Source organism: Nipponia nippon, unplaced genomic scaffold (assembly GCF_047370975.1).
Source record: "Nipponia nippon isolate SJK-2023a ecotype South Korea unplaced genomic scaffold, ASM4737097v1 scaffold_32, whole genome shotgun sequence".
Lineage (NCBI taxonomy): Eukaryota > Metazoa > Chordata > Aves > Pelecaniformes > Threskiornithidae > Nipponia > Nipponia nippon.
This window is the reverse complement of record NW_028262350.1, coordinates 2,509,819-2,536,224: the sequence shown is the minus strand read 5'-3', so window position 1 is coordinate 2,536,224 and position 26,406 is coordinate 2,509,819. Positions and strand designations below refer to the sequence as shown.

General features: G+C 49.8%; 1 protein-coding gene across 11 annotated transcripts; it reads right to left on the bottom strand.

Annotated features, from left to right (window-relative positions):
• Nucleotides 1-302: 302 nt before the first annotated feature.
• Nucleotides 303-25,781, bottom strand: PIP4K2B (phosphatidylinositol-5-phosphate 4-kinase type 2 beta). 11 transcript variants are annotated; one of them, XR_015707456.1, is made up of 12 exons: nucleotides 25,530-25,778; nucleotides 16,065-16,162; nucleotides 13,768-13,864; nucleotides 9,736-9,888; nucleotides 8,816-8,962; nucleotides 8,420-8,458; nucleotides 6,929-7,042; nucleotides 6,377-6,635; nucleotides 5,881-5,984; nucleotides 3,116-5,174; nucleotides 2,894-2,930; nucleotides 303-2,034 (listed from the first exon to the last, which is right to left on the bottom strand). XR_015707456.1 is itself a non-coding variant. In XM_087769986.1 (10 exons), exons 1-10 carry the CDS (start codon nucleotides 25,704-25,706, stop codon nucleotides 5,094-5,096), a joined length of 1,269 nt encoding a protein of 422 aa, XP_087626112.1. In that variant the 5' UTR covers nucleotides 25,707-25,778; the 3' UTR covers nucleotides 303-5,093. The 11 variants fall into 11 exon arrangements, 3 of the variants coding, with proteins under 3 accessions (XP_087626112.1, XP_087626115.1, XP_087626113.1); XR_015707455.1 differs by having other exon boundaries at nucleotides 3,465-5,174; XR_015707457.1 differs by having other exon boundaries at nucleotides 303-3,653; nucleotides 4,530-4,605; nucleotides 4,994-5,174.
• Nucleotides 25,782-26,406: the final 625 nt, after the last annotated feature.

Here is a 26,406-nt window from a genome sequence, read left to right as displayed (position 1 = left end):
CACCCGTGCTAATCTCCCTCAGTACACCCATGTGTGAGTGACTGGGCTTCAGCTGCACCCTAGGGAGTCAGCAGCACCGCCTCAGACACCATGGCAGTATTAACTTTTCCTGTCAAATCTAATGTGTTCTCATATCCAGGACTTGGTAAAATCAGTTCTTATTTAAACCCCCCATTTTACAGGCACGTATAAAAAGACTTTTCCAATTGTGGTTAATCTAGGACTGAAAATGACCACGTACCTCATGGAGCAACAGTTGATGGTTAGAGCACTTTAAAGAGGACAGCAGTAAGGAACAGATGTACACAAAGTTTTAATTTTATTTTTCTCTGGTTGGAGACTCATCTTGTAACATGCATGCATTTCAAAACAGTAACAGTGTCTCAAACTGCTCCTAGCAAACAGACAAGCACAGAGGACTTAAAACTCCTATTTAAAAAACAGCAGTGAAAAAACCTAGAATGCTTTTTTCTTTTTTTTTTTTTTTTTAGTTTTAAACTTAATTTATTCACATTTTTTCAGTCGCACTGATTAGCCCTGCCCGCCCTTGTGACCTGTGTGTAATACGCTCACTCGACATGACTCAGGCCAGCTGCGCTGAGCATTGTGCAGCCGAAGACCGGCACAACTTCCGAGTGGTAAAAACCGAAACCGCTAAGAATGACGGATGCCCAGCAGTTGGTTCCCTGAGCTTTGCCATCGCTATTACACAAGAAATCAGTTCAAAGAGCAAGGAGAATCAGTAGTGGCTAATACGGATACTGGAGGATGGCTCTGCAGAAGTAAGGGAAGTTGCCAGGCGAACCTGAAACGGGGCGTTAAGACACAGACGGGGAGAGGATACCTGTTTGGATTTTGGAGCTATTTTAAGGACGATCTGTCTCAGATCGGTTACGCAGCATTGCGAACCAAGTTTAGGACAGACACACTGACTTGTGAAAGGTTTGTACCACCTCGAGGTTAAACACTTTGACCTCTGTGCAGCTTGAAGGGAGGCATCTTATAAAGACTGCATAGTAGTCACAGGACTGGGAGGCATCCGTCCGTCAAGGCCAAGACACAACCCCTACCAAACACCGCCCGTAACTACAATACAACCTTGCTTTGCGCCTTTCTCGGGCGAAGAGGCGAGTGCCCAGCTGACGTCCCCACTGAAGGTAGCTGTGGCAGCGCTCGGGAGGGGAAAGCAGGAGTTTCCTCCCAGAAAAGGAAAGACTCAAGTGTTTTAGCGTTCTTGCTGATTATGATAATCCGATTCAAAACAAGGATTCTCGGATGTGGGAGTACAGCCTCATTTATGCAGGAAATCTGGAGTCACCTACTACCCCAGAAGTTCTCCCTGTGATGAATTTCACGATCGTGGCTTTTATAATGAAAACCAGGTCAATCAGAGGCATGTGTGAGACCAGAGGGAAGGATCCCACCGCTCCTTGCTGTGAGAAGGGAACTCCTGCTGACATTCTTCTCACATACAGCAAATACCCTCTTCTAGCGCTGCCACCAAAGCTGACACAGAGCGCGGGTGCTGCCTGGTACCTCCAGAACACGCGGGTCCTACTAAAGGTGGCCCAACACGTTCTCGAGTGGTTTTTATTGCACTATTGGGGCAGAACAGCACCCAGACTGTGACTCCGCACTCTGCCTTCCCTCTCCTGCTCTTATTTACACTGTAGGAGCTATCTCAATGGGGAAGATGTAAGTTCTAGGTTCAAAGCAGTTTTTAGTTCTTAAATTTTGACAGATTAGGCTCGTGTTCAGAAAGAGAGAGACCCTCGGTACAGGCAGGACTACGGATCCTGCAGCTCGCTTCTCACACAAACTCACCCTGCCTTCGAGCACTGGAGACGCTGCACACTACATGGGTTTTTTTCCTTTCTGAAACTCCAGTTGACCAAAGAATTGCACTGCAGTTTCTTGAAATATCCTGCACTCTGACCAGGATCCGAGTGATCCGTCTACCTACTGCAACTCTTTCAGCCGAGGGTGGTTTTCAGTCAAATGCACTTCAGTGTAAAGTGTTCCGCAGGGTACATGCTACAGACAGAAATATCTACATTCAGCAAACTAGAACTAAATTCACACCAGAAACAGACAACAAACTAGCACAAGCAGTTGTAAAACCAGAATTGAAAGGGCTGGGTTTTCCTTTTAAATACTTGAGTTAAAAAAGTGACCTAAAACAAGATTAAAAAAAAACCCGAAACAAAACAACAAAAACAAAAACAAAAGAAAAAGTCCCTTTTAAAAACAAATCAAATATTTGCAGCTTCACTTCTTATTCTGGTAATAAAAATACTGTCTAGAAACAAAAATTAGCATTTTTAACGTAATGCTACCTCTCAAAATGTAAACAATATACAAAATGCTTATGTTAAACAAAGTTACATACCTGGGTAATACATCATTAAGTGAGAAAATTGCATTTAATTACTTTAATACACACAGTATGGCAACTTGACAGAAGTGGCAGAATTGGGGAAGTGCTAAAGTGAATAGAGTTTATGGGGCTTTTCATATCACTTGAGCCAGAGACAGCCAATTTAATTCTAGCAGGAGTTTCTCTGGAGTGGAATAAGAAAATACAGTTAACTGCTCTTAAGCCCTTAGTATCATGACTTCTGTAAAGACTGCTGCAGGAACTAACTGCATTTTAATTTCATTCCTGTTTAGGAAATTCAGTGAATGAGGCTGTTGCTCCTAGTTATGCAAGCTTCATTCTTCTACTTTCTTTGGGTTGTTTGTTTTGTAGCGTCTCATTGCAGGATGTCTGCAGTTCACTGATCTCCTTCTCTCTTCCTCCCCCCTTTTTCTCTTCTTTTTTTAATACGCGATTTAAAGATAAGCAGTTTCAAAGGTACAAGCTAGTTTCCCAAAAGGAGAATGGCAAACTTACCAGGCCAAAGTTGCAGATTCAATGCAGATTTTTAAAACTGTCAAGAATAAAAAGTGATTGGTGTTTAATTTCTAACTGATAGTAAACTTAAGTGCTTATTGTTTAAGAGAAAAGCAACCAATATAATGCCCACAAAACTAAGCTGATGATACCCTCTAAGTCCTCCCTTTTTTAAAGTATTCTCATAGCTGCATTTGTTTTGTGGCTTTTCCAGCTACACACCTTAAGACGCGAGACTCTTCGGCCTCCCAGACAACGGTGTGTTAGCCCCCACATCACACAGCACAGGGACTGGACTACAGCGGCAGAAGAAATTTGTCCCATGTCAAAGGGAATGACCCATGAATGAATAAAAAGATTCATATCCCATTATGACCCCTAATATTAATTTTTGATTTCTTAAAGACTCTATTTACAGTGCACTCTTATGGGCTGAAACTTTAGCCCCCTTTTGTCCCCTTCAAAGTTGAGACCTGTGGGATTCACATCACGAATGTGGGTATGAACACAAAAAAACCCAAGCCCACATTCAGAATCCAGACCAGAGCTAGCGTTAGTCTAGGGAAATTACCAGGATGTGATGAGCACCAGTTATCTCTCAAAAGGACCAAATTCCACACAGCAAACTGTAGCACGTGTTACAGCACGGGACAGACATTCGAAACAGCTTTTTCCCGAAACAAAGGCATATGTGAAAACAGTTTCAAGGCAGATAAGCAACATGTTTCAACTGCAAGAGGTTTGTTCAAAACTCTAAATCCTGCTTAAAAAGAAAAAGAAAATTAAAAAAAGAACCAAAAGATCTGTAACTGTTGTGCAGCAGAGCTAACAAAACCCAAAGCAAGTCTGACAAGCTTGGCTGTGAAAAATATTACAAGCATTCTGGAGACAAAACAGGACGTTATTCAGTCACGCAAATCAGTTCCAATTCCTTAGGGGGGGGAAAATAATCTGGCGCAAGTGTTCAAACATTTCCACTCCTTGACTGTCGCTCTAGAGAGGGGCATGGAGCAGAGAAGAGTAAAAACAATCACAGCTCAAGTCCTGAGTCCTCTTGAGCAGTGGAACTTGCTCCACAGTCACAGCTCCCAGCACTCTCCACTGGTAGCGAGTCCAATTCCTTCGTGTGCAAGTCACATTGCCATTTAAAAAATAAACCAACTAACCAAAGAACCTCTGTCAGGAAACAAATTCAAGTACCTGTTGCGGATCGGGCAAGTAAGGAAGACTGAACATTAGCTAGATTAACACTGGCAGAACTGCGATGTGAAGCTGTAATCTAAGAGACACGGCAATTCCTGACTGAGGTGCGACAGGGAAACGTTCCAGATAGTCAAATACTATCCCGTATCTACAGGTACAAAATGCCTTTTTTTTTCTTTTACGAAATCTTCATAGCTGGCCAATTTAAAGCACAATGGGTCCGAGCACATTATTATCTGAGGTTGTTCAATGCCTCTACTACTTCTCACACTGGTTTTTTTTTTTAGGTTCTAGGAGTTACACCTTTTTAAGCGATCATCTTTGGTAGATGTTCATTTCCCTCGTCTTTCTTGTAAATCAAGTGCAGTTACAAAAAAAGTTTTTTGTTACTTAAATTAACCAAAACATATAAAGTGTCCCAGTCTGAATTTACCTAAAGTTCAGCGACTCCTCCTTATCAGAGTAATATTTTCCGTCCTTGAAATGGTGAGCTATTTTCCTTCCAATTCCTACCAAGAGGGAAATAAAAGGGCTTGTATGTCTTTCTGGTAAAGACAGTCCAATAAAAAAAAAGTAGTAGTTTGTGGAATCAGGCACTGCTTCACTCCCACTGAACGTGATCTAGAGCGACCCCTTTTATACAGTGCCACATATCATATCCCTATGGGATTCTCTTGATCAGAGAGGAGAAAATGTCATTAGAAAGAGCAGTGCTGAAACAATGCACTTTTCTTGTTTTAAAAAGCCCTCAAATCTATGTCTGGGCACTTCTGTAACATAAAAACCCACTTTTCCACCTGGGTCAAGTGGACTGTTGGAGGGTGCACCTAGAATTAGTTTTCTCTTAAGTCACACAGTGCCACACACTCACTCTTGCACACACACACACATGCACACCCCACATGCTGCTACAGTGTCTGTTTTAGTGTCACAGGCTGCATTCTCTGTTTGGAAGTAGCCCCTCTTCTCTTCATTTCCCGCTGAAGGCTGAAGACGACTATGTCAGGATATTGGAGATAAATTCATTGAAGCGTTTAGAGTACTGCTCTGGATTCACGGTGGAGATCTCTGCCCCAGCCTGCAAGGCAGAGAGGAGAGAGAAGTCACAACACCCTCCTCGAAGGGCAGACCCTGCAGCACCGCCAAGGGCGGAGGAGGGAGGAGAGCAGGGAGCAATCACGTCAGCACAGCCTGTCTCTGCCAGGAAAGACCCGTAACAAGGTGCAAGTTCTAGGAAAAAACAACATCCAGAGAGGTCTAGAGAGATCCCCAAGGAAACGGATTTTAGCTCCAGCTGGATCTTCTGCAGAGCACTGAGTCAAAGCATTGGATTTGTTTCCTCACGGTTTAAAGGAGATTTGGAGGGAGCATGGAAAACTCCATGTCCCCGCTAACCTGGGCTTTTTTCAAGCCCTTTTGGGGAGTTCAGGATTGCTGCCAAGGAAGAGGACTGGCCCCAGGAAGGGGGCAGGGTAGTATGTCTCCCTGCAGCCGGTCCATTCCCGCTCTGTGAGGCTGTTGGTGCCACACCAGGGAAATGGAGCACCTCCCAAACTGGGATGTAAATGCAAGTCATCTCCAACCAACCAGAGGGAAAGCCTTTCCAAGACAGTCTGAGGAGACAGTGAGCGAGGGAAGAGCTGTTCTTGGGCACAGGATCACTGGAGAATTTCCATACTGGTAGAAAAAATCAGTGTCAGGAGACATCACACATACGCACGCAGGCATGCAGGCAAAGCAGAAGCCCCAAAGCCCGTCCTCCCTGCGGGTGGCAGGCTGCTTACCCCATGTTTCACTGTTTTGGCAGCATGTGCAGCTTTCTTCTTCGCATCGTATGGCGTAAGAATGTCTATAATGGCCATGAAGTACACTTCCTTCTTGGGGGCACCTAGCAAGGCAAGAGAGTCGCTAGCACACCCTGAGCTGTGAGCAAAGCCCAGCTGCACCCCCCTCCTTCAGAAATATATGGCAGATCTGGTTTGATGCAACTAGCAGAGAAAGCAAGGCAGCTGGAGGCTGTAGAAGGGCAGAGAAGGATGACTGGAAACAGCACACCAGAGGCCCACACGCTCTCTGAACATGCCGCTACTCACCAAGCATCACTTCTACCCATTCCAACTCACACCATCCGCAACGAGGGACTGCACAGCAAAGGATCCTGAGACGCGGGGCAGGGTCTCTCTCCCTGTGGACAGTCCTCCCACTCCATTTAGCCCAGCCAGACCACAGGACACCTCTGCCCTCCAGACCTTCTTCAGGGCAATATTCCATGATACTCACTTTCGTGGCTTTTCATAGCGTAGACGTCGACAGAAGGATCGAACTCTCCAGGCCCAAAGAAGCGAGGGTAGTTGAGGAGATTGCCAGGGCTGTCAGGGGGTGTGCCATAGGAGGAAATGGGGTTGCCTCCGAGACCATCGTTCTCACACTCTTCATCCTCTGCCCGATCCTCCACTTCCATCTCCTCCTGCTCTGCTCGGTCAACATCGTGGATCCCAACCAGCAAGCTGTAGTCCATAATCTTCAGCTGAGCTAAAAACTGGGAGAAAGAGACGAGTGAGAACAACAGCATCCACGTGGAAGCAGAAATCCTCAGTCCTACCCTGCCAATATCTCCCTAAGAAAGGCCTGTAGTGAGAGCTAAACCCTTATTAGACTCCAGAGAATCTACATGTGAGCTCGTATGCCCACCGCTCTCAGCATAACCCTGACTGTAACTGCTTGACTGATCTAGGAATGACTTGTTTTTCAGTCACTGCTGCACCCCTTCAGCCAGAGGCCACAGCGAGGATCCAGTTATGGGAGCGAAAGCTGTCCCCCAGGCAACTCTACCTCCACATCCCGCTTCAGCTTTTCAAGGAAGTTCTTTTTACTCTCTTCTCCAACATGCAGCTTCTGACCCTCATTCAAGAAATCGTTGTCCTTGAACGTTGGTAGATCCTTGGCCTGCAACAAAAAGCCTGCGTCAAATCCTCCAAACCCCTGCTTCTTGGGGGAGGGCTGGTACGCCGATCCGTTACCAATATGTTGACTGCACAGAGACTCTGATCGAGTGCGGGGTTACACCAGGATCTTTTGCCTGTTTCTAAGGTGAAGTGGCTCATCCTGCCCGCTAAGGATGAAAATGGCATCAGGCAGAGCACAGTATTTGTCAATGAATCCATGTGCTGAGCTGTACCTAGGGGGAAACCGAAGGGAGACACAGAGAGCAACTCAGCTTTAAAGACTGCCGGAAAGATGTGCTGCAGGCTGAGAGCTTGACAGCTGGGCTCCAGCCAGCGACGGTCCAACCAGCTCCCAGAATAGAAAAGAAACGCATTTTGTTGGCTTCAGATTGGGCGGAAGGGGTGAGAGCTTGAAAAAAAAAAATGCTTCTCTCCCTGAACACTTGAGGAAAAAATTAAAACCACTGCTTTTTGAGGAATCTGCTTGCAGCAGGCCCTGAGGATTCTCAGGGATATGGAAGAACATACAACCCCTTTGTGCAACTGGGAATTAAATTATTTTGTTCTTAGAATGACATATGAGTGTGTGGTGGCTTTATATAGATCACTGTGAATGGTCTGAGACAAACCGCATAAGCAGAAAAAACAGAGAGTAAACAGCCAGCAAGCCGGGGACACTTGGGCACGATGAAGCCGTGCCTTGACGCCAGAGCATTCGGTATAAATGGGAGTTCCTTGGCTCATGCCAGAGATCTAATTTTAGGGCAGGCTGGAGTAGACTTATTCTGTGCTCCCAAACGTGAAAATCCCATGTGCATGTGCAAAACGTGCAGTGCCATGAGTTATTGCTGTGATTTCAACAGGACTTTTCATGGCAGCATCACAGCTGGCAGTTTTGCAGGGGCAGGATTCTTTGTCCTAAGTTCCCCTAACGGCACCAAAAACCAAACTTACAAACATGCTGAGATATGCCAAGAATCTGAGAGGAGCTGGTCTGGTTTATAAAAGTATCTGTTGCAAAAGCTAACTGCTGACCTGACTCGGTTTGGTACACAGGGAGCGCTATGAAGAAATCCTTCCATAAAGACACCATTGCACTAATGTGGGTGTTGGTACTTGCGGCGTTGCCCCCCAAGAAGTTCCCCTCGCTCCTGGTAGTGTCAACATAACAGAGCAGGGCAGGGCAGCACCAGATCTGCACCAGCTCCTCCTGAGCAGTTACTGGGCACAGCCTGAAAGGTGGGACAGCAGCAGGTTATCACTCAGGGCCCATTTAATATCCCCTGCTCAATACCCCTTTGGAAAAGGGAAGTCAGTTGGATCCCATCTGCTTCCAGCCACCAGGAGGAAGGAAAGGCTGGCCAGGAACAGTCCATACCTTCTCTTTATCGCTTGCTTCCCTGGATACTGTTGAGCCCTGATAAAAGAATAAAGAAAAGAGCATTGCTGCACTGTGTGTCATATTCCCAAAGAATTCATTGACAACATTTAATTCCTTCATGCAGAAAAATAATGAAAGTATTTTTAAAATCAGTGCTCAAGCCCTTTTTCATGCCTGAGATAGACTTACAGAACTCCCCGGTATAGTGTAGGCCACTTGGGAACGGGGAATGGAACAACATTTGAGCCTCAAGTGAAGCCCCATCCAGAGCCCCCCCAAGCCCCTGAACAAAAAGCAAAGCCCAGGACCTTGTCCAATAGGTGTCACAGAGACCAACTCCCACCCTCCTGGAAAAGGAGCTCTCAGCTCCATCACTGCCCTCCAAACACTCACCTTCAGGTCGTATTTCCGGTGCACAGTCAGCCTGTGACTAAAGACGTTCCTGGTAACCACCATGTAGGTTTCCACTCCGTCCACGGTAAGCCGGTACATGCCAAGGAACTGGGGCAGGAGGGTGTTCCCATGACACTCCACTATGAACTGGAGGAGAGCGGGGAAGGGAAGGGCAGAGAAAGACAGTACTGTCACACAAAACCGATCTCTTGACAGAACACAAGCTCAGCAAGAAGCTGATAGCGAAGCCTCGAGTTCCAGCCACCTGACACCGATGTGAAAGGAAAGGAGGCTTGCAAATGGCTCCTAGGGTCTCAAGAAAAGCAAGTTAGGGCATTGTAAGAATCTTCCAGCCCTGAGCTGAGACAGAGCATCCCACTGCGTGTGCATGTCCAGCCTGCTGTAACAGGCTAGGCGTGCATGTCCACCACTCAGTCTCAGAGGGGCGAGCCTGTTGCTGGCACTGGCTAACTTCACTTCTTGTGGTTACGTGAGTGTATCTGAAAGGAAAGAGCAGATGGACTGGCAGATAACGTGGACCGGGGTAGAACATTTCCAGCTGTCCCACTTTGTCTCCCCTTCCCTGCTGCACGTAACTGTCTCCCCCGGTCCGTCTGGAAAGTCTGATTCAAAGGACTGAATTTAGGAGCATGTTTACAGATCTCAGGTACCAGCAATCCATAATTCGTTGATGTAAGGAACAGGGTGAGCTGTGAAGGGGCTCAGCACCGTGAAGAAGCAGGCAGCTGTGCCATAACTGGCTCTCAGATGCTAAGGAACACTGTTTTCTTTTGCAAAAGCTATTTGCAAGCTCTGCCAGGTTGCACACTGTGAATCTGAGCTCCAGCTCCCCAGCAAATCACAAGATGCTCCCCAAGGTGTTTGCCACCTCCCCTCCCAGGGTTCCAGACTCACCGTACCTGATGGTACTTCTTTAAGATGTTGTGCATCTCTGCTACATCCTCGCTCGACACTGCCTTAATGACAAACCTCCTGTCGTAGGTGGTGAGGAACCGGGCCCCACATCGGCCCTGGCTGTCACTGTTCACTGGGGCGCTTCGTGTCACCGAGTTCTGAGGGAACCAGAACAAAAAAGTGGGGAGGAGAGGCAGGAGCTGCCGCCTCCCTGGAGAATAAAGAAGAGCAGTCTTGGAAAGCAGATGAGGCATGGGTGACCGTTAATAAGCAAGCATCCTTGAGTGTTCAGCACTACTGAGGTTAACCCCATTGTTTAGAAGCCTGGACATGGAGTTTAGAGCTTTCATCTGGGCCTTCTATTTGTTTACCTGTTTTACTCCAACACCTGGCATGCATTTTTGAAAATGCTTTTTACTAATGAGTTGTTAAGGAGGCAATGTACACAGACTTCTTAGCATTTCCTCCTGGAATCTGAGAACTGTCAGGGTATTTCCAAGACTTAAGGAAAAACAGAACAAAATGAATGAAATGGCCTGCCGCCTTTTCCACCAAAAGGCAGTCTAAACTGGCAAAAGTCTCATTGTTTGCGAATTCTTTACAGGTCACCCTGACACCAAAAGCCACCCTCAGCCTCTGCTATTCTTACAATTGGACAAAAAAGATTGTGAGTATAAATAGCTTGGTTGTTCTTCCGACAACCAGCAGCATCTGTCTTTATATCCCTGTCTCCACCCTTAGCAACGATACATTGCAGCTTCTTTTCATACTTGCAGCACAATTGGAACATCCCATGCAAACTGCAGAACCGTGTTCCCTGAGCCACATGAGCTCTTTGTTCTGATCCTTCTCTCCAGGTTGGGGGACTTGCTGTGAGCCTCATCCTGCTGTTAGAGCCACTGCTCTTCACACCTTCCTGACTGACCCAAGCAGGTCACCAGTCTCCTGCTTGTCTCCTCCACCACTTCTCAGCAACTGCCTTCCAACTCCGCCACCCCAGTCGCCAGCGTCTGCTCAGAAGCCATTTTGTCAACCAACAGCACAGGCTCTCACTAGCGTTTCCTTGCCACTGGTGCAGGCATATGGGGAGAGCGGTGCTCTGAAACAGTGGTACCGACACCTGGATAGTGGTCTTTAGCTCAAGGTAGATGTGGCTTTCAGGATCTCAGGGCTGGACAATGCGTTTCATGATGTATTTTTTTAGCCGCTAGTTATACTGTTCTCTTCTTCCCTCAGCTCTCTGAAGAGCAGACAGCAGAGGGAGCCTGCTCTTCTGCAGACGCAGACAGGCAGGCAAGCAGAGCCTGCTGCGAAAGGGGGATTTACCGTGTCACGCTGCAAGTGAGCCGAGAGGTTTCCTTTCAGAATGAAGCATTTAAAGCTTTTAAAACTTTAATGAAGCAGGGGAAAAACTCTACTCCTGCCAATGGCTTTAGAAACCATCAGGAAAATAAAGGCAAACAAAAAACCCCCTTGCTTCTTCCTGACATTTGCAAATGAGTCTGTGCTACACAGTTTAATCACCCCTCACCTCAAAACCACAGAGCTTTTCTTCTAGAGGAGATGGGAAGCAGAAATCGTGACCACATATGGACATTACCAAATTCATAGCCCTTAGGTTTACTTTGCTCCCTTCCTGTCACTCCCACCTCTTCCACAGCTCGGGTGTTATATTTAGCATGCTGGCTCAATTCCCACTCAAGCCATCACATTTTACCCACCTGAATTTAGCTTAATGAATGTTTTCTGCTTTCTGTTCTAGCTGGACACTTTTAAAGAGCCAAGCTGCTCTACCCCCGAGATGGGAGAAGACCTTCTTCAGAGCAACAGGTAAAGCATAAATGATAAACCAGGTATTGAGAACCAACAAGATTGTGGGTGCTGCTATGTAAGTTATTTCACATGGTTTTGATAATTTCTTAAAAGAAACTGAGAAAAAAAATTCTAAAATATACTATAGCGGATGGACTGGGAGAAAAAATAATTAGGAGCTAATGACTTCACTGCATGCAAGTACAGTTGAAGGGTACGGAGGAAGCCAGCACACAAAGTAATTCCCTGGATTCCCTGGTACAGCCAGCCCCAGGGGCAGGGTGTCGCTGGCCAAGCAGCCTCCTCAAGAGCCAGACACAGCCTGGCATGAACTACTGTCAACAGAGCAGGAGGCAATGGCACTGCTTGTCCTGGCAAAACGCCATCGCTGCCTAGTGAGCAGGCCTGATGGTAGGAGGGAAAAAATAAAATTAATAATCTAACAGGCACGTGCTCCAGAAAAGCATGGACTGAGCAGCCGTGTCCTGAAGACAAGAGAGATCTTCCATCACAAGCAGAAGAGATCCGTGTGCGCAACTCGTGGCTCGCAGGTAATTACAAGGCACTGAGCACACGCAGGCACAAAGAGCGGCACCTGCCTCCTAACGCTGGGCTCAGCTCTGTCTCCGTCAGCAGATGGGCAGTCACCCAGACCAGGGCTGCGACAGGCAGCCACGAGGCAGCAGCCAGCATTTACTATTCCTCCTGGGGATGGCCGGCCCCTCGCAGAAGAAAAGCAAAGACGACTGTCAGTTCTGCTCAAAAACGTGTCTCACTTTGCGCAAACACCCTCAGAGTGCCCAGCGTGCCTGAGAACAGGCAGCAGAGTAGGATGGGCCCTGGCAGCCAGGAGAGAGGCAACTGAGAAACAGTTACACAAAGAAGCAAAAAGCCCCAAACACCGATCCCGGTACCCTCAGAGGTCACCCCTTCTCACGGAGGGAGCAGCACGCTCCCGCCTTGGTCTGGGAACACGGGGCAGAGGATGGGATGCAGGTGCTACACATCTGCTCCTTGCCCCATACCACATGAGACTAGAAACTGGATCGAGTTGATCCAGTGTCTCACCAGTACAATGAGCCATGCAGCTGGAGTAAGAAAACAGATCTCTTCATTACATTAACCTTGAAACAGGGGGAGATCAGGCAATAATCCAGATATAATCACAGAGAATTTTGACACACCTGGGGAGGGCGCATACACAGATGTACGTGGACGTGGGCACACACACACACTGCCAGAAGGAAGCAGTTTGGTGGGATTAGCAGGAACAGCTCTGCTCCCATCTCCTCTCCCCACAACACAGGCAGCAGGGAGCGTGGCTGGGCTTGTACATGAAGCAAAGAAAGGAGAGAGCAAGAAGCTTGCACCACTCACCCGCCGCTCCAGCGCTAATGTGCCGCTCTGGGCTGGTGGATTCCAGTGAATATTTTAGATGAAGCCCTAGACCAGCCAGTGCTGGCGCATTGCCAGCCTTTATCAACTGCAGTGGAGCGCCAAAGATACGGGGTTTAATTACCTAACACTCAGCCTGCTAAAGGCCACGCAGCTATCAAAGCCATCCTCTTTTTCTGCACTGGCTTTTCCCTCATTTAAGAGGTCTCTATGCAGCCTGCTACTACTCATCTCCTGCGTGTGTAAGACTAAGAGCTGCGTGTGGAAGGGTGGCCCTGCTGTAGCAGCAAGAGTTGCGACATCTCTCTTTCACTGGATTTAAGCCCAGCAGTATTAATACAAGAAAACGTCTCTCCCCTCCAAGGCAAGTCTGAGCCTCTGGCCTTAGGGGCCGCGTCCCAAAGCAGCGGCCAGCTTGATAAATCCAATTCAACAGCACCAATGCTTGGCACACACACTCGGTTAAAGCAGCACCCGAATCTGTAAAAACACGACAGACTCATTTTCCTTGCAGATGTTCTGCACTAGATCATTGTTATCCTCAAGCTCCCGCCTGTCTGCAACCATCTGCTGCCTCTTATTTTATGCCTAGACTCCAAGTGCTCTGGAGCAGGGACCATCTTTTCATTCTGCAGTTGCCCAGTGCCTGGCACAGCAAGATCTCCTCCATTGCTAGGGGCCCTTAGGGTCATGGTAAAACCATTCAAACCATGATTATAAGCCCATAAAAACTGACCACACGAGAATGTTGATATCATAGTTTCTCTGCCAGCTTGGTTATTCTGTCCTAGGGAAAGGTGTTAGGAGAGCAGGGAGAGAAGAGACGGTACCTGGTAGTCTTGATCGTCAATCCCAAATCTTTCTCGGAGGTTTCGGAACACCAGTGGACAATACTCCTTAAATTTAAAGCGACTTGGCAAGTTTTCCCTAGGGCAAAGCAGAAAAGAGATTCTTGTGCAATGATCAGCTTGTGAAACCAAACTCAATTCTTCCCCCACTTCACTGCTAACCCCCCAGGATATCCAAGCCCCCTCCTACCTACAAGGGCCCTATTCTGCAAGTGTTTACCCTCATTAGGGTAGCTTGTTTCTTTGGATGCCTACAAAAGTCATCTGTTCATAGAAACGCTTGCAGGATCCAGCTTTTGACTAACAGGCTCTTTGGATGAGGATGTCTGTCTTACAGAACAATTTCCCCCATCACAAGCACAGATTTGACAGAATAATTTCTCTCTTCCCTCCTCCTTTGTTGCTTTGTTCCGTTCAGTAACACAGCTGCCCCCTGCAACACACTGTTACTGTTTAAGATGAAAAGCTGGAGGAAAGGGGCGGGGGGGGGGCTCTGATTTCAGATCAGATCAGATCACTCGTGCATCAAAAGAAAGGTCAACACAAGACAAACCATCTCACCCGGAACGCAGAGGAGAGGGGGTGAATCAGGTCCAGTCTGGCATGTTCCAGACCAGTCCCAACTGTTACAGAGCGAGCTTTGCTGCCAGGCCTCGCCAGCCAGGAACGGGGCCTCCCCAGAGCACAGTACCGTCGACAACAGACAACGTTCCCCATCGCTGAGGGATGCTGCAGCTACTCCCTAGCAGAGCTCTTATTCTGCCCAGAGGGAAGAAGCAGAGCGCATGGTCCTGCTTGGACACAGTGGGAGATTTCGTCAGCTCATTCTCAATGAGAATCCCTTGCACCAATATGTGGGAAACGAAAATCTATGTAGGAGAAGAGGGAATAGCAGATACTGCAAATTGTAGGTGCCAGAGAAGACAAACTTTTGAATCACACTCCCACTCTCAAAAGCTGATCCCTGTGAAACTTAGTGGAAATGAAGCATTAATCAGGGAGCACTGCAGACCTGCACGCACACAGAGCCAGGGTGGAGAACACAGCCCTGAGCACCAGTCACAACCACGGCTTTAAAAGGGCTTCCAAAAATTGATCTTTGGGGAAAAGGAGAAGGGGGCAACTCCATACAAACCCCACGGGTCAGGGTATAACACAGCTTCAGGGCTGTCTCCTGTGAACAGTCTCAAAGAGACAGGGAATGTAGCAGGCCACGGAGAGCGAACTCCTGCCTTCTCCTCCATGGTCTTGGGATTTGGGTTCTGCTGGTCAGGACGGGACACCCAGGCAGGGCGCAGCAGGAGTCAAGAGACAGTCCTGCACAGTTTTGTGCCTAACTGTTGTGGTTTAACCTGGCAGGCAGCTAAACACCACCCAGCCGTTCGCTCACTTACCCCCCGCGGTGGGATGGGGGAGAGAATTGGGGGGAAAAAAGTAAAATTCGTGGGTTGAGAGAAAGACAGTTTAATAGGACAGAAAAGGAAGGGAAAATAACAATGATAAAAGAATATACAAAATAAGTGATGCACAATGCAATTGCTCACCACCTGCCAACCGATGCCCAGCCAGTTCCTGAGCAGCAGTCGCTGCCCTCTGGCCAGCTCCCCCCAGCTTCTACACTGGGCATGACGTCATACGGTATGGAATAGCCCTTGGGCCAGTCTGGGCCAGCCCCCCTGGCTGTGCCCCTTCCCAGCCTCTTGTGCACCTGGCAGAGCACGGGAAGCTGGAAAGTCCTTGGCTACTCTAAGCACTACTTAGCAACAACTAAAACATCAGTGTGTTATCAGCATTATTCTCATACTAAATCCAAAACACAGCACTATACCCAGCTACTAGGAAGAAAATTAACTCTATCCCAGCCTAAACCAGGACAATAACCAAGACGTGCAGCAAACTCCAGCCCTAGGACTTTGGACAAGTTACAGTTTGTGAACACTAAAATATTAATTGTCTTCTACCCAGTCGAGTGAATATCTACGTGTAACTAGTTTTGTTTTTAAGTAGTGCCACTTCTGAGCCTAGCCTTACCAGACTTCTCAGCACTTGAAGGATATAAACCAAACGGCAAGACAGCATCCCAGTGACAGACTGACCCCTCGCCGCGTCCTTCTGAGTGGTCTGGGCAGGGCACAGACTCGGGCATGTGTCCAGCCGCCCCAGATCCTCTTGGCATTACAACAGGGAACAAACCAGGCGGCCTTCACCATGCCAGTTTCCCTCACAGCAAAGAGCTCTAATTACAGAGACAAACAAGTTGTTGGGAAGCACCTACTTACTTGTTGAATAGATGATTGTCCACCTTAATCTTACTGTAGGCTTTAAAGTCATCGGGCATTAACATGACAGGGACGGGAACATTGCTGAGTTCGTTGATCTAAAAGAGAAAGGAAAGGGAGACTCAAAACCCAAGTTCCACTGCCCTGCCAGTTACCGTCAATGGACTTAGTGGGATACCCAATACCCCAGAAGCTGCTTTTGAAGCAATATAACCCATTAGACTTTCAGAGCAACTGGCTGTGCTGAAGCAACTGGGAGAACACTGTGGTTACAAGCCACAGAAGCATCTCATTCAATCATGTGGTGAGCACTCCCGAGCCAGCCTCGGCTCTTTCATCTGTTCACCTTCCACTGATCAGACAAGATACAGCTTAGAATTGAGACAAACCTACAGACCAAGAAATAGCAGATTTTATGTTTTAAATAAATCACCTTTGCCTTTATTTAGGAAATGTTGCATCAGCCAATTAGTTCTCACTGTTACAAATCACGGATAACCAAAGGCTTCAACGTGGCCAGCCAGAACAGACTCTGGGTAGCTTTGGTGCAGTACAGCAGGATGCTGTTCAGTGCTTGCTGTCTCTTGTTGCTCTTATCCCACCTTCTCTAAAGGGATGAGTCACTCCACTAGATTGTTTTTGCTCCTTAGTCATGTGTGGCAGCCACAGGAATACAGGGAAGGAGAAGAATGAACGTTCAGCTACTATTGTACAGACAGGCTCATGCTACAGCACCCAGCAGCGAAAGCACCAATAGTAACTAAAAAAAAAAAAAAAAAAAATCCACCTCTGGACTGTATCTGGTGCCCTGCTCCAGACAAGGCCATGCAGTGACAAGGATGTGCCAGCGTTCAAGAGGCACACGTTTCTGAGCTGCCTGTTCTGAGGATGGCCCCAGTGTCACTCATTCACACGGACTTCACAGGAATCCCATCTAATTGAGCTGCTCTTAACGTGCTGGATCTAGGAAGCAGTTTCACTACAACTCCATTCCCATAATTACCGTGCCAAGCAGGTAATGCTGGAGAGAAGCAGACAACACTGGCAACAGCGGGGTTTGGCTAGGCGTCAGGCCTGGGGGCTGTTCCCAACACCAAAACCGTAGGCAGGTCAAGTGACTTCCAGCACGCTTGGAAAGCACGCAGCAGTTCCCCGCTGACTGGGAACAGGGTCCAAGCCGTCAGCCTAAGGAAATGGACTCCAGTTCTGGGATTCCCCGCTCCTTGCGTGCAACAGGACACACAATACTGTCCAAATAGCTGCTAGCACATCTCCTCCAAGGAGGCGGAGATGAAAGGAGGTGTGAGGGAGCCATTCTGCACCAGGACCTGTGGCACAGTTCAACTCTGCAAGGACCAAGGAGGTCCCAGCTCTGGAGATGTGCAGTGAGCTGTCTAATTATATGAGCAAGCCTTTGATGAGGTACGTATTTTTCACATCCCTTCTCCATCATTACCAATGAAAAAACAGACCAGATTTAACAAACGTCAGACTGGAAAGAAAGACACATACACATTGCAAAGAGAAAAGATGACTATTTTCAGAGACAGTCATCCCACACAACAGATAAGCGGAAAGTAAACTGGCCACCGCTCTGTTAAGAGCAGAGAAGGTGCTCTTCAAAGCCCTTCCCTGTATTTACTTTATAGCAGCACGGAGGAGCATTAAGCACTCCCATAAAGTGCTTTGGGATGTATGGAGAATGCTGCACAGATGAATGAATAAATAATGTCATACGCCTCCCATCATTTGTAATCACAATGGAGCAGGGAGGCCAATACCCCCCGGCTTAAGCTAAAGGCTCCATCCTGCACTGCGCCGCTCCTCGAGCTGCTGCTAGGAGAGAGGAGAGGCAAGAGGACCGCAGGCGAGGAAGGGATCTCCCAGATTCTGGTGTCCAGCTCCCAGCTGCTGCAGGGAGCTGTATCGGAGAGCCCCACGCAGTGATTTCCCCTCAGGGTGAAGGGGGGAAGAGAAAACAGCTAATTCTGCATCAAGAAAGAGGCGCTGCCTCCAGCCACTAATTATTGCTGTCTAACGGGAGGGGAAGCCCGACAGCACAGCTACTTAGACACGCCTGTTCTCAGCCCTCTTCTCGGTGGTGGGTAAGGCACAAACAAGCTATTATCAGCTTGTTCCAGAGCGGAGGAAGGGTGCTGACGGCTGAGAGGGAACAGCGATTTGGAGATTGTCTCCTCCCTGCCAGAAATTCAGATACAAATGTTAGCAAAGTGAGATGTCAAGACGTCTATGGATGTCCTCATTTCTGCCAAAGCAGAAACCTCAAAGCAAACGGTGTACCTGTTGCAAGTCTCCTGACTGGCAGAAATGGTGCGCCGGGATACCTCGTCTCATTTAAAAGATGCCCCCACTCTTCCCAAGATATAACAGCCTGACAACAGCGAAAAAAATCCCCCCTGCAGAAGCCTTTTCCCCCTTCCAGCTGCGTACAGCAGAGCTTTCTGGATGCTTCGGGATTCTGGCTCTGGAGGAGATGGGAGAAGGAAGGGATTTGTGCTGGGGACTAGAATCGCTGCCAAAAAGCTGAACTGACTGTTTCTAGTCCCAGTAGTGACAGCTTGCCCTCCATCGCTCAAGGCAGCTCTTGGTCAGATGGCTACTGGGCCTTTGCTCCTGACACCAGCCTGGAAGCAAACCCGGGTTTGGTTAGGGGTTTTTGTTTGTTTGTTTTGTTGTTGGTTTGTTTGTTTGTTTTTTAAGCAAGAGGGACGTGCACTCTCTGCTCCCTCAGTAACACCCACGCTTGACACTTTCCTCAGGATCCCAAAGGGAGAGGAATGGAAAGCCCCCCTGCTGCCTTGGAAAAGGGATATCCCAACCTTTCCCTTCTCGTAGTACAATCCTCAGCATCCAGTGCCCCTTCCTAAGGCTTATCGGGCCAAGTCCTGCAGCACGGTGCCAAGTGAAACACTAGGAGACCTTGCCCAAACGAAAGCAGCAGACAGCACTGCGCTATAGGGATCCTCTCCTGTGCTTATCATGGTGGAATCTGAGCAGCCTCCGAGAGCAACGTGACTAACGCCTGGCACATGTTTGCTCTCTCGCCTTCTCCCCAGGGAGAGGCGTGTAGCAGGAGATTATATATAGCAGAGTGCGTGTCTCTGTGTATTTATGCTACAGAAGGCAAGGTCACAGCAAGGTGCATAGCAATGAGGTGCCCAGCAAACCCTGGCTCCTGGGGAGCCCGTTCCCACGGGTCTGACCTGCCTGTCTCCCACAAAGAGATGTCACCCAGCTGTAGAAAGTTTGCCTGTACCTGGAGCTTTGGAGATCTCTGGGGCTGGTGCTGGCCACAAGATGGACAGCGAGATCTTGGGCTTGGTTCTTTGTTGTGGAAGAGGCAGCTGCAGAGAGCAGAGGTGCAGCAGCAGACAGCACCGCACTCACACACCTCGGTCCCTCACCGCAGGGGTCACGGCTATTTTGAGAAGCGTGGCAACTGCGAAGAGCAGGTCCGTGCTGTACAGCAGTCTGCGCCTGGGGTATTTCCACATCTCCACTACAAAGGCTTTAGAGGTTCCCAAAGCAGAAAAAGTTAAGAATGGCTAATTTAGAGCACAAGCTCTTCAGACCAGGGATCTGTCTCCAGACCCAGCATGATGCTGGTTTTCTGTAAGTCATCCAGCTTTTTAGACCTAATCTGCCTTTGAATCCTCTTGAAAATAAGCCCATGTTTTTGCACAGTCCTCTTATGCCAGGAGTTTTCTATTCCCCCACCGGGTAGAAAACACAGACAACCCGACAGGGACCAGTCCAGGCTGAAAGCACCATTAAGAAGTGCATTTTGCCACTGTCACCTGCATATTGCAGAAAGACATAAGACATTGGTCCTGCCCCTCCCCAGGCCACAGACGGCGTGAATGGCACAAGCCCGTCAGCCTGACAAAAGACTCAGACACGCACCAGGCTCGTAGGATCTCACTGGAGCTCAGAGGATTTAAAACCAAGACACATTTTAGACAAACCAATTGACATCTTCACTAGGCAACAGCAGGGGCACTAAGAAAGAGATGCTTCACATTTTTCTGCTGGTTTCACCATATTCTGAGAACAAAGGAGCAACTTCCCAAGCAAGGCAAGCAGCCTGGTGTGTCCGGAGGTCACCCCAGCAAGGAGAGAGGTAAGGCAGCAGATTGCCCGGTGTGTCAAAACAGCCACGATCCCAGCCAGAGCCCTGGAGGGAAAGGCAGCCTGATGCCACTGAAGGAGGGACCAGGGCTTGGGGCATCAGCAGTAGGTGACAGAGAGAAGACCTTCATCTCCCCCAAGCCACAACTACCACCTTCCTCCTCTATTTGCCCAGCAGCCAGAGGAAGAGCAAGCTCAGCTCCGCTGTTTCTCCAGCTTCCCAGCCAGCAGCTCCCCCTTCCCCCCGCAGGAGTGGCCGGGCCCTTCATCCTCAGTCAGCAGATTTCATTTTTGCCTATGCTGCTGAGAAGTCTACAGCCACCCCTGGCCTTATAGGGCTGGAAAAATACCACCTCCCCTCTGTCTGTTCAGCTTCTATTTCCTGGTCACTTGAATTCTTGAGCAACACCAGTCGGTACGATTCTGGGTTTATCTGTAGTTGATAATTTGTCTTCCCCACCAAAGCCAATTCCTTTTTCAATAAAAGACACATCAATATTCTGTGTCATTCAGGGACAGCTGTTAGAACGAATGGGCCAGGCATAATTTTGTTTCAAAACCTGACTGTAGCCTCAAAGTGGCAATTACCATTAGTAAATTGATGGGAAAATGCAATTTGTTTACTAACAAGATCCAGATGATGGAGTGTGTGAGTCTACTCTCTAGGATTCTTTACAACAGGAATTTGCTCAGGAAAATAAAAATACTTTGTTCCTCTCAAAGCCTTTCAATCAGGCATCTCAAAATACTTCGTGAGCATTAGTTAAACTTTATAATACTCCAGGGAAGTAGGTAAAAGACACATCGCAAAATCACTTTAACTAGCATGAAGACAAACCCACATCTGCAGCAAAACTTTGCTGCCGCTTAACACAGTACAGCAACTGGGCGACGGTTAAAAAAAAAAAGTAATACTGTTTTCCATGAATTAGAGCATGATTAATCAGTATCCAAGCTCACAAAGCCCCCATGCAATGCTATGGAAGCATGAATCTTGTAGTCAATAATTTCTATCGGCGCTCTAGGGACACCAGCATGCTTTAAGAGGAAAAAAAAGCATCCCCTAGTGACAGCAAACCCACCTCTCCCTGAACAAAGTACTTTGGAGCCTGCTGGAAAGCACTCCCGTGTCCCGATGGAGCTGCAGCACAGCGCTGTGTCACAGGCAGCAGGATCAGTCAGTGCTACCCTGCTGCCCCGCCAGCGCAGGGCAGCCTGTCAACCATCGCGTCAGCACGGCCTCAGGACCACTGGAAAGCATCCGTCCTCCCCGTCCACTTGCAGGCAGGCAGAGCTATCGCCTCCCTTGGTTCAAACAAGAGCTGAGGAATGGAAAGGTTAAACGACCTACCCACAGCCACATGAGTCAGTGGCAGAGCAGGCGACCGAGCCCCGTTTTCCTTGCTGAACTACCCAGGAAAATCTTCTTTTCTCTCCATACCCCAGGAAGGAAAAGGGCTCCTGGAATCTCTTTTTTAACAGGAGGTCCCAGGATAAGAAGTTCAGAGCCACCGGCCTCAATCATTAACAGGGGCTATCATGGCCATCGCCATATGCTGCACTCTCCAGAGGTCAATTAGAGCCACAGCAGACAGCAAGTGTTGGAAAGGACAAATACATGCTGTTTACCCTGTGCCAGTACCAATTTATAGGACTTCAACATTTGATATGTGGCAGATGCTGCTCTGGCTAGAATTAACATGGCAACACCAAAAACAACACTGCAGAGAAGGGAGAAGCGTGCTGCAAATCCCAATTTTGCTATTTCACTTGAATACTAAATAGCTATGTTGTGTACTGGCTGGCACCACTCCTAAAGGTCCTAGGAGATCAGCTGGTGCTTCAGCCAGTATCGGAGCCTCTGGAGAGCAGGAGGCTGCCTCGGGCAAGATCCACACAGCCAGCAGAAGAGATCTACCCATTTCAACAAAAATGCAATTTGTTTATGCCTACCCCCTGCCCCTGCCAACATCCACAGAGCTCCAGGGATCATTTCCAGCTGATGAACTGCCACCTAGAGAGGCATCATCACAGCCAGTATGAACTCGCCTGTTCATTTCACGAACAGAAACAAGAGTCACTTCTCCAACAACCCCCGAACTCACTGGGATCCCAGTGCCTTGTATAATCAGCACCTTACAACCGTTTCTATGGTTTCCAGAGCATCACACAACACTGCCGTGTTCATCTTGCTGTTCAGTGCGAGATGGCTTCTCCCTTCCAGAACCATCACAACTTTCCCTCCGCCGCTGGCGAGCTCCCGTGCCCGTGGAACTCCAGCCAGGGCGCGGAGAGCGTGTATGGAGCAACATGCACATAACCAACGCCGAGGAGCTGCATCTCCCCTTCCAATGCCATGACAACAGCAGTCGCAAGCAAAGCTTCCCCAGGAACCATCTCCACGTTTGCTGAATTTTACATTGCCTTACAGATAACTCAGAAATCAAGGGTCAGCCTCTGTGACTCCACTTTCTTCTCCTATGTGCACGAGTTCTCCCCTCCATGGTTTTCTAGTTCAAAATTTAGCTGTTGGACTAATACCACCCACGTTTGGCTTACACCAGCCACAGCCCCACCCCGATCCCGACTCACTCGGCTGAAACGCTGGCTGGGGACCACCAGGACAGCCAAGACCCAGCTCGCTATTTAAACAAAAATGCTTAGAACTAGTGTTCCAGAAACCAGTTCCTGTTCTTGGTGTGCGAACACCATTGCTCCTGATCCTCTCCAGACCCATCACTGCCTGTATTCACACCAGCTGCTAACAAGCTCGATTAAATACAAGGCAGGGCCGAACTGTTGCCAGACTCCGTTAATGGACCCCAGGGAATTTCTTCAGTCAACAGAAACGGTGGATTGCATAAAATGGTTGTTTGTTTGTTGTCCATGAAAAAGTTCATCTCTAATGCAAGTATTTTTGACAGAATCTTCCTGGCACAGCCTCATGGTTTGTGCTGATAGCAGTTTTCTCCCCCTCCTACTGCAGGGATCCCAAGGCAGGGCTCCACAGATGCAGGATTCATCCCTCCTTGTAAAACTGTGGTTCAGAAGCCAAACATTAAACAACCCCCCAGAAGATTTCTAACAAAGCCCAAAGATACCCGTGAAAATATTTCTAAACTGTCCAGACCCATCTGCTGGAAGCACATAAGCAATTCCACTTCCCACATAACCAGGGCACCAACATCATCTCCCAAAGGCAGAGCGGGAGGAGCAGCTGCTCATGTGTTGAGTAAATAAAGCCACCTCAGCTCGCAGCCCGCTCTGCAGCATGGCCACACCAGCCACCGGCCCGCCGAGGCACTCCCAAGGCTCACCCAAACGCAGACTGAGATCGGTGGCAGAGAGGTGGAGGAAAATGAACCGGCAAGAATTTGTTAGGAAATCCTGGATGCCTGCCCGAGGGTGAGGAGGTCACAGCTGAAATTTTCTAAACCCCTTCCCAGCCCCTCAGGATACCGTCCTCCTTTCTGGCAGCAATTTCTTCATAATGTACATCCAGTATAATCCCATTACTAGCTCAGTGTTCATACAGAACTGTCAGCTTGCCTTCCTCCCTTCCCCTAAATATTTCACAGCCAAGTGCTCCTAAACTTACATTGTCCTGATTCAGTGCCTAAAAAAGTTGCCAGATTCCCAGTACCCAGACAGCTACAAAAAAAAAGGCTAATTGCCACCAAGCAACAACTGTCCCCAAGAGGCCACAAATGAAAATCAGAAGAATCCCACCAATTTCCATTTCTTCAGGGCTCCTAATAGCACCACTGATCAAAGCCCAATTAAATTCATTATTCTGCTTCCTGGGCAAGGCTCTGAGCAGCAAGACTTGGAACATCCTTTGACTCAGAAAGACAGCGCCGTGTTGAACTACATTTGGAAGCTTTCACTCCATCATCAGGCAAGCTAGAAATACAATTCTCATTTTTTGTGTGTGTTATTTGTTTCTGCAAAAGTTAAACCTAAATCCCTTTCACTCTCTAGGAAACACCCATTAATCCACTGGAGAAATACGTGTCTAAGCCCTGAAAGCATATTAATTTAGGAAGGGATGAGGTTTCTGAATTCTTTGACCACATGAATATTCTCCCAGAACAGCATCCAGAGAGCAGTGGCAAATCAATTCCAGTGAGATTTGCGCCTGCCATCACAGACGAGGGAGAACACTCAAGAGAAAAATATAAAGATGGTCTTAGGAACCTCTAAAGGAGGTGGATCAAAGAGCTGAGCCTTCACTGACATTTCCAAGGGACCCTCTCCCAGCTCCCTCCTATAGACTCGTGCCAACCCAGGGAAACTGAGGCCTGAGTTCTGGTAGCTGAAGCCTAAATTCAGAGGGAGACAAGGTTGGACAGATGGGGACAAAAAGACCTTTTTATATTTTGGGATGGAGAAGAGAAACACGTGTAATTCTCCTCATACAGCCAACCGAGGAACGGGATTGTCACCGGGCGCGTGGGACCTCTGGGTCGTGACACGTGGGAGTCCCCTCGCCATTATGGGGCCACAGGGATTGCCCTGAGCGAGAAAGCCAGGGGTTGTGACAGGGGACAGCGCTGTGGGTGTCGAACGAGTGTCCTCAGGGCCTCCGGTGCCAGGGAGGGGGTGTGCCAGGGCAACAGCACCCTAGACGAAGGGACGCAAACCAAAATGGCATCACCGCCCCCCCAAGTCCTGGGGGAGAGAGGGGAGGGTGCTGGGGAAGAGGACGCAGGCAGACGGGTGGGTGTGAGGGGGCAGCCATGCTCTGGCCAAGAGAAGTCTCCAGCAGCAGGGAAGCCTAAAGCCACCCAGGGCATGAGGAAGGCAACGTCTGGGAGGGACACCCGGCTCCAGGGGGGGACCCAGAGTGCCCGGAGACGGGGATGCTCTGGGGAAGGAGCCCCAGGGACAGGGACAGGGACACGGGCGGGAAGGAGCAGACCCCAGGGAGAGCCTCCTCGCAGGGCGGGCACCCCCCAGGCCAGGGGGACACCGGGGTGCCCTGGGAGTGGGAATCCAGGGAAGGACCCGGATTAGGGAACGGATGCCAGGGGGAGGGAAGGCTGCGATCTGAGGGGGGAAAGGTGGGTGTGGGAGGCAGGGCCCGATCCGGGGAGCGAGGGCCCTGGTCTGAGGGGGGGGGCGGGAAAAGGCCCTGCCTGAGGGAGAGAGGGGAAGGGCCCGATCCGGGGCGGGGGGCGGGGGCGCTCGCTGAGGGGAAAGACCCGGGGTGAGGGGGATGAAGGCCCCGTCCCGAGGGGCTGGCGAGGGCCCCGTCCCGGGGGAGGAGGGCCGCGGCGGAGGGGGCGGGGAGGGCCCGCTGCGGGCCGCGCTCACCGTGTGGTTGGCCCCCCACATGAGGACGCTGAGCAGCGGCTCCGAGGCCCGGAACAGCTTCACCTTCTGGCAAACGAAGTGTTTCTTCTTGGTCTTGGTCTTGCTGGCGCTGAGGGCCGAACCCAACGCCGCCCCGACGCCCCCCGCCGAGGAACCCCCCGCGCAGTTCGAGGCCATGGCGGACCCCGACCGGCAGCGGCACCGGGAGCCGGACCGAACCCCCTCCCCCGGGCTCCCCCCTACCAGCGCCTCCGCATGGTTGCGCCCGGCCCGGCACACGCCCCCCCCCCCCTTCCCCAGTGGTACCGCCCGCCCCGTCAGCCCCTGCCCGTTGGTCCGGCCCGGCCCGCTGGCTTCCCCCTCGCCGTCGTCCCCCCCCCCCCTCGCTGCCGCAGTGGTTCCGTCCCCGCCCCCCCCCACCCCGCCCCCGCGGTGGTTCGCCCCGGCCGCCGGAGCGCGCTCCGGCCCCGCGCTGAGGAGGCGCCAAGATGGCGGAGGGCTGAGGAGGCGGGGAGCGGGAGGTACCACGGCCTGGCCGAGGAGGGGGAGCCTCGGATGCCAAGGAGCGGGGCGCTGGCCCTTCCCGACTCAACCCGCGGTAGGAGCGGGGAGAAGCACAGAACGGCTTGGGCTGAGAGAGGGAACAACGGAAAGGGCTGGATGGAGGAAGGAGGAGAGGGGAAAGAAAGCGTCCTTCCCTCCTCCTCTTCCCGGAGATGGTCTGGCCCAGTTGGCGTGACGTCCCCGCCCCGTTCCGAACGGGCCAATAAGCACCAAGGCGCCTGGAATTATGAATGGGCTGCCACGCACGTCACAGGCCGCCCTTTACAGGGCGAGGAGCGGGCGCGGGGCCCGGCGTGGCGGCGGCACCGGGGCC